The sequence below is a fragment of the Terrapene carolina genome, unplaced genomic scaffold (assembly GCF_002925995.2).
Source record: "Terrapene carolina triunguis isolate 2854851 unplaced genomic scaffold, T_m_triunguis-2.0 Scaffold89, whole genome shotgun sequence".
In the NCBI taxonomy this organism is placed as follows: domain Eukaryota; kingdom Metazoa; phylum Chordata; order Testudines; family Emydidae; genus Terrapene; species Terrapene triunguis.
Genome location: NW_020664440.1, coordinates 30,633,677 through 30,641,039, shown reverse-complemented (window position 1 = coordinate 30,641,039; position 7,363 = coordinate 30,633,677). Strand labels below are relative to the sequence as shown.

The 7,363-nt window shown below is 50.9% G+C and overlaps 1 protein-coding gene across 1 annotated transcript in view; it reads right to left on the bottom strand.

Moving 5' to 3' along the window:
• Positions 1-1,051: 1,051 nt before the first annotated feature.
• Positions 1,052-7,363, bottom strand: part of BATF2 (basic leucine zipper ATF-like transcription factor 2) — a 7,175-nt gene continuing 863 nt past the window's right edge. The window contains exons 2-3 of the mRNA XM_024193543.2: positions 5,450-5,551; positions 1,052-1,824 (exon numbers count right to left, since the gene is read on the bottom strand). Of these exons, the coding sequence (XP_024049311.2) occupies positions 1,630-1,824; positions 5,450-5,551 (297 nt within the window). The 3' untranslated portion in view covers positions 1,052-1,629. The remainder of the gene's footprint in view (positions 1,825-5,449; positions 5,552-7,363) is intronic.

Sequence of the window (7,363 nt, the reverse complement as noted above, 5' to 3'; positions counted from 1 at the left end):
GGGGAGACAGGGGAGGCCCAGAACCTGGGTCTGGGCTCCCCACCCCCCAAGATGGACATGACTGAGGGGTCCTGTTTTCTGTACCTACAAGCTCTGTTTTAGACTGTGTTCCTGTCGTCCAATAAGCCTTCTGTTTTACTGGCTGGCTGAGAGTCACGGTGAATCGCAGGAAGTGGGGGGTGCAGGGCCCTGACTCCTCCACATTCTGTGACAGCATCACAAGGGGGCACTCGTTAAAAACTGGATGGTACCACGTGGCAAAGCCCATCATGACTCAACCTGGTGCCATGCTGAACAAAAAGAGCCCTCAACCCTGCTTGTAGCTGTTTCCATTGCTTCACACACATTCTACAGCTATCATAGTCTTCAGAGAGTCTGGGGAGGTTTTGCCTTCCTCTGCAGTCCAGGGCATGTGTCAGGCAGGTTTAAGCTAGTGTAAAGGGTGGAGTCTCTGTACCTTGAAGTCTTTAAATCATGATTTGAGGACTTCAGTAACTCAGCCAGAGGTTATGGGTCTATCACAGGAGTAGGTGGGGGAGGTTCTGTGGCCTGCACTGTGCCCGAGGTCAGACTAGATAATCAGCGTGGTCCCTTCTGTGAGAGTGACATTCCTGGAATCTGATTATATGGCTAATGTGTACACCATAATGGGGGCCTGGCTCATAATATACCAATCTAATAAGTGAGCCTCTGCCTCAAAAACTGAACTCCCTCATACAAGAGAATAAACCCAGTTTAATTTAAGGTTCACACCTGTGCAGACACAAACTCCAAGCCAATAGACTCTCCTGCAGAAACACAGTATCTCTGTTACATAGAACAGACATTTACAAAAATGTCAGAAGTTCATCGTTGTCTCATTAAACATGGCACCCAGTTAGCAAAGAACCCAGGAAAATAACAGTCCATTTCAGTACAAACTGCTACCCAGACAGCAGCTTGGTAATGGCTCCTTAGGGTGAAATTCACCCTGTGCTTAAGGCTAGGGAAAAAGCCTGGACGCCATAATGCACCAGGGCTGCACTGAGGGCTAAATGGATAGGGCCTAGCACTAGCCCCTCTGAGTTGCACCTTTTAGGGAATCCTAGCTGATTGGTGTCCCCAGTTCTGTGTAGCAGGGTGGGGAGACCAGGCTGGATAGAGCAAGGTCAAGTGTTGGCTGGAGGTTGGGAGTGTGAATTTTATTAGTCTCCTCACATAACACCAGTCTGTTTTGGCTTTAGTGTTAGACAGCATCCGGCAGGATCTTCTGCTCCCCATATTGTGCTGGGTTCTGTCTGTGCATGATCCCATTCTGGGTTACCTCATGGACTGGTTAGGAATTCCCCCTCTAACCATGACCTGAGGAAGACCGTTTGATTGTTGTGGAGAGATCTGCTGCCTGGAAGGAAGCAAAGCTGCATCCACTCACCAGCCCACCTCCCAGATTACATTTGGTGCTGTCCTTTCAAGCATCTGCTTCTGGCTGATGTCAAAGATGGAACTACATGGGCTGTGGGCCTGAGCCAGGGCAGCAGGGAGGGAGAGATACTGGGCTGGATGGGTCCATGGGTCTGATCCAGTGCAGCAGCTCTTCTCTCACAGTTTAACAGCCCTCCTTAGCTTAGGACTCCCAAGGGGTAGCCAGGGTCACTGTATCCCCCGGTTCAGCCCCTCGGCCAGCCAGTGCAGAAGGGGGGTCTGTGTTGGCAAGGAGGGAGTCAGCATGTCCGGGCAGGTGGATTCATGGTCCTTGAGCATTTGATTCCAGTAGTTCAGCTCCTCCTTCAGGGCCTCAATCTCCTTCTTCAGGGCTGTGTTCTTTTGCTCCAGGTGCTCGTGTTGCTGGGGTGAAGGGAGCAAAGAAAGAAGGGGTTAGACTAAAATTCAGGCCACCTTGAAGAATGGATCTCTAGGGGGCCAGGTTCAGTAGGGCAAGGGAGTGGAGTCTAATGGGTTAGAGGTGGGGGGTGCTGGGAGTCAGGACTCCTGGGTTCTATTCTCAGTTCTCATTCTTACTACTTAATTATTAGTAAGGTTAAGATTTTGTCACAGTTATTTTTAGTACAAGTCAGGGACAGGTCACAGGCAAGTCAGGGACAGGTCATGGGCAATAAACAAAAATTCACACAAGCCTGTGACCTGTCCCTGACTTGTACTAAAAATAACTGTGATAAAATAGGGCTGATGGGGAGAGGACTGAAGCCCGAGACGGGTGGGGAAGAGAGCCTGACCCCTGCTGCAGAAGAGTGGAGGGGTCCAGCATGCACCGCTGCCGTGGCTTGGAGTGCTGGGGGCCGCCCGTGACAGCTGGGAGCTCCGGGGACCCCCCCCCCCACGGCTGAGAGCTCTGGGACCGGAGCTCTGGGTCCCCATGCCAGCTCAGAGCTCCAGGGCCCCTGCTGGCTGACAGCTCCAGCCCATCCCCTCAGGGCTGAAGTGGAAAATATCACAGAGGTCTCTGAAAATCATGAAATCTGTGACCTCTCTGATGTAATCTTCTCCTTAATGATTAGGAAGATCAGCTCTATTAATTATTTCTAGCCATTTCTGTGCAGAACACCAGTGACCCCTAGTGGTTGATGTGGTGGCAGGCACAGTCACAGAATAGCAAACAGCAACAATGGATACACTGCTGACTCCAAACAGTGGGGCACAGGCTCTGCTGGTGCTTTCACATCAGTGCCCATACAGCAGGACGTGGGTGCTGGGTTAACAGGCTGGTCACTGCCTCTCATGAGCCAAATTCTGCCCCTAGTTATCCCCATATCTGCTTCTATAGGGTCATGCAGAGGGACAGAATTGGGCCCTAAGAATTGTAGATAATCCGTGGCCAATAACATAATCATGCTGGTGCAAGAATAGAGCCCTGATTTCCCCCGCCCTCCACCTGCTATTGGCTTGCTGGATCTAGGACACCTGGCTGAACAGTTCCGATTCTATCCAGCAGGGGACGCTGCTGTGCCTGCACATGCTTCACAGTATGTGCCCGGCAGCTGTGTTAGCATTGCCCTCAGCACTGCCATTCACTTCCCTGGCCTTTAAATCCACAGCCTTCCCCTTGCATGGATGGTGCTTGAGGATTTTTAGGCACCTTGATCACATTGAAGGTGCGGTGTGGGGGTTGAAGAGGGGCCAAAAAGGCACTGGGGTGAAGAAGAATAAGGAAAAATTTCTAGTGCTGTTCTGTACACCAATGGTGCGGCCTCCTCTGGAATACTGGATAGCAGAGGAAGGTGGGCCTAGTGGTCAGAGTCAGTCAGGAGACCCAGGTTCAATTCTCTGCTCTGCCACAGATTTCCTCTATGGCCTTAGGCAAGTCCCTTAGTCTCTATGTGCCTCACTTTCCCCATCTATACAATGAGGGTAATAGCACTGCCCTGCCTCACCAGGGTGTGGAGAATAAAAATGCATTAAGGCCAGTGAGATGCTCAGTGACTAGGGTAATGGGGTGCAGACAGGTACCTGAGCTAGGTTCTGTGTGCACTGCTGGTCACCCCATCTCCAAAAGTGTATTGCAGAATGAGCAGGGGGGGTCAGAGGCCTGAAAACACTCTCTGAAAAGACTGGGAAGGGTTTCAAGAAGACAAAAGAGAGGGGACATGGTCAAAGTCTCTAAAATACTGTCTGGTCTAGAGAAGGGAGATGAGAGCTTATGTTCTCCTTGTCTCGTACCATGAGAACAAGGGGCCGTTCGATGAAATTGAAAGAGGGAAAATTCACAACTAATCAAAGGAGACACTCACTCATACAACATAGCATTAGCCTGTGGAACTCTCTGCCACAGCAAGTCACTGAGGCCAAGAGATTAGCAAGACTCAGAAAAAGGAGTGTGGAGACATATATGAGGAATACAGGAATAGCTGGAGTTAATGTTGGTAAAAATTGTGGAAGGGGTATTAAACTTTGGGCTTCAGCAAAGCTCTGACTAGTAGAGACCAGGATGAGGCCTAATGTGGGGAGCAGAGTAGTGCACATCTGCTTTTATGGGACTCTTACACCTTTCTTTGCTGGGCACTGTCAGAGACAGGCTACTGGGCCAGTCTGCAACATCCTATGTTTCTGCTCTGTGCAAGGTCTCCTGTCTCTCACTGGCTCCCTACCAAAGTCCAGACCACTGAGCGCTTTTGCTATCACTTTCCCTCTGACAGGTCAGCTGGGCATAGCCTTGTGTCCTTGCTAGACACAGCGTCTCCTTAACCAACTGCATGCAAAGGGAATGGTTTGGAAGGCCCCCTCTGTACCTTGCTATGGGGATGTAATAGAGAATGGAGGGCTAGAAATTCTGCAGCTCACAAATGCGATGGAACAGACTAGTGAGAGACAGTGGGAGTCTAATGGGTATGCATGGTCTGGGAGTCAGGACACCTGGGTTCATAGATTTTAAGGCCACAAGGGACCATCATGATCTAGTCTGACCTCCTGCATAGCACAAACCAGAGAAGCTTATTCCTAGCTTGATCCCAGCTCTACCACTGACCTGCTGGGTGAGCCTGGGTAAGTCCCTTCCCCACTTTATGCCTCTTTCCCCTCCCACCTTTGTCTATCTAAACTGTCAGCTCTTCAGGGCAGAGACCGTCTCTCACTGGGTGTCTGTGCAGCACCTGGCACAATGGGGGTTACAGTCTATGGATGCTGCCGTAATACAGATAACGTACGGAATAGGCATACAGTGACGTAAGGACTAACACGCAGGACTGGGAGCCAGGAGTCCTGGATTCTAGCCCCAGCTCTGGGAGAGGAGGGGGAGGGCTCAGAATCATTTCCATGAAATGAGTGACAGTTGAGCCCAGGAGGCATGAGTCCCAGTGTTCCCCCGCCTCTAGCCACTGAAGCGCATTCCCCTCCCAGAGCAGAGAACAGAACCCAGGAGTCCTGACTCCCAGTCTCCTGCTGTGATCATGGGCCTGCACTGACTTCACACAAACGCACTAGACACCACGCCAGCAAACTGAGAGGGGCCCAGGGGCCACACTTAATGTGTGTGGCTATTTTTGGTTCACAAAACCCCAACTTTCTGGTGCTGCAGGAAACCATCTTGCAGAGCCCCAGCTCCTCATCCTGCCTCCCACCCTTGGCTCCAGACAGCCGGGACGGTACCTCACCCCATCATCCCATGCTTGGGTCTTAAAGAGCCGGTGATTGCTCCGGGGCTAGAGAGAGAGATCTTCCTTCCTCCGAGGCTGTGGTTCCAGCATGTCTCACTAAGGGATCCCACCTCAGGGCCTTGCCACTTGTGCTGATGAAGAATCCCTGCTCCCCGGTAGAAGTATAGGTCTTAGGACACATGTAGTTATGCAGTTTTGATCACCTCCACCAGAAGGCAGTGGTCCTCGCACCTATGACCTCCTTGACTCCCACCATCAGTTCTTGTTAAGTTGCTGACGGGGGAGCCTTCCCTTTGTGGGGTCCCACACCAGCGCCCCTATATTTCATCCTGTCTTGTCCCTCTTAGCCCCCCTCCACTGACCTGATGGAGCTCGTCCGCCTTCTCCGTGTGCTTTTGTCGGCTCCTCTGGGCAGCTGCACGATTCTTTTGACGTCTTTTCAGCTTCTTTTCTTCCAAAGAATTCTGGGAGACAAATCAACCAGTGAGGCATGAGATGAGTTGGCTGGGCTTCAGCTGAGGGGGCTCCCCAGCACAGAGGGCACTAGCTGATCCCCAACCCACCCCCTTAGCAGTGAAGCCAAGGGCTGGATGGGCCATTGGGGCTGACCCCCTTCTACCCTCCTAGTAGTGGGGTGAAGTGAAGCCAATCAGCGGGAAGAGCAAGGGGAGAAGGGAGGATGCTTGCCCTGCTGCTACCCACACTGTGCCTGCGCTGGGGCTAGAAACAGAGGGCTTTGCACTCCAGGGTTGTGGGATCCTGTGGGTTAGAACAGGAGACTGTGTCAGGGTTCTATTCTTGGTTCAGGTAGGGGAGGGGAGTAGAGTCTAGTGGTTAGAGCCGGGGAGAGAGATCAGGACTTTTGGGTGTCTCTAATCTTCTCTTTATCATCCCAAGTGAACCCAAGCTAACAATAAAGTACCGGGGTTCTGGGGCAATAGAACACACAGGACTATGGGTGTTGGGCACTGGCTGTTTTGAACCCACACCAGTCATGGCTCAATGGTGAATCTGATCAGGGCTGACCCTGTCCCGCTATGCCTTATGGCAGCCATGGGCACACTTCTTCATGCACACAAGGGGTTTTAGGAGCACAAGCCCAGTGACTGTCTGTGGGTTGGGGCTCCTAGGTGACCTAGGCACAGTGGAGAGTCCCACCCAGGCTGGCAGTCAGTCTCCCAGCAGGTCTCAGAGCCCTGTTGTGATCCCAACTACCTGAGGGGAATCTGGAGTCAATGCTGGGCATGAAAGGATTATTCTAGGGTGACGGACAGCTACAGCTGACCCTCTGCCTGTCTCCCCACATCTTTTACACACACACAATCTGGCACAGACAGTCTTTGTCATATACACAGTCACACAATCTCCCTTTCACACAGGCAGACACACACACACAAACTCTTACACACACACACACATACACAAAATATCTGTCAAATGTTCAGACACACACAATCTCTCTCTGTGACATACAAAAACACCACACTCCTACCCATACAGTTGTCTCTGTCACACAAACACTTTCTTTCACACGCTCTTGCACACATGCACAGCTCTCTCGCTCTCTCTCTCACACACACAGACACACACACACATACACACACACTGTCAAACACACACATACTATTTTCTTTCATGCATACAGGTCTCTGTCTCACACTGTTCTCTCTCTCTCTCTCTCTCACACACACACACACACACACATTGACACACACAATTATCTCACACACTCAAACACACATACAGGTCTCTCTCACACACACACAGTTATTTCTGTCACACACACACACAGATCTGTCTCATACACACACGGTCACACAACACACAGTACTCTATCACACACACTGTCACACATACATGCACATACAGTTCTCTCTGTCACGCACACAAACACAGTTCTTTCTGTCACACACTTTCTCACACATGCTCTTGCACACATGCACAGTTCTCTCTCTCTCTCTCTCTCTCACACACACACACTGTTAAACACACATATTGTCAAGCACAGTTTTCTCTCTCACACACACACACGCACACAGCTCTCTGTCTCACACAGGTATCTCTGTCTCTCACACACACAATTCTCTGTCACTCAAACACATACAGATCTCTGTCACGCACACAGTTCTTTCTGTAAAAAGCAACAGAGGGTCCTGTGGCACCTTTAAGACTAACAGAAGTATTGGGAGCATAAGCTTTCGTGGGTAAGAACCTCACTTTTTCAGATGCAAGTGAGGTTCTTACCCACGAAAGCTTATGCTCCCAATACTTCTGTT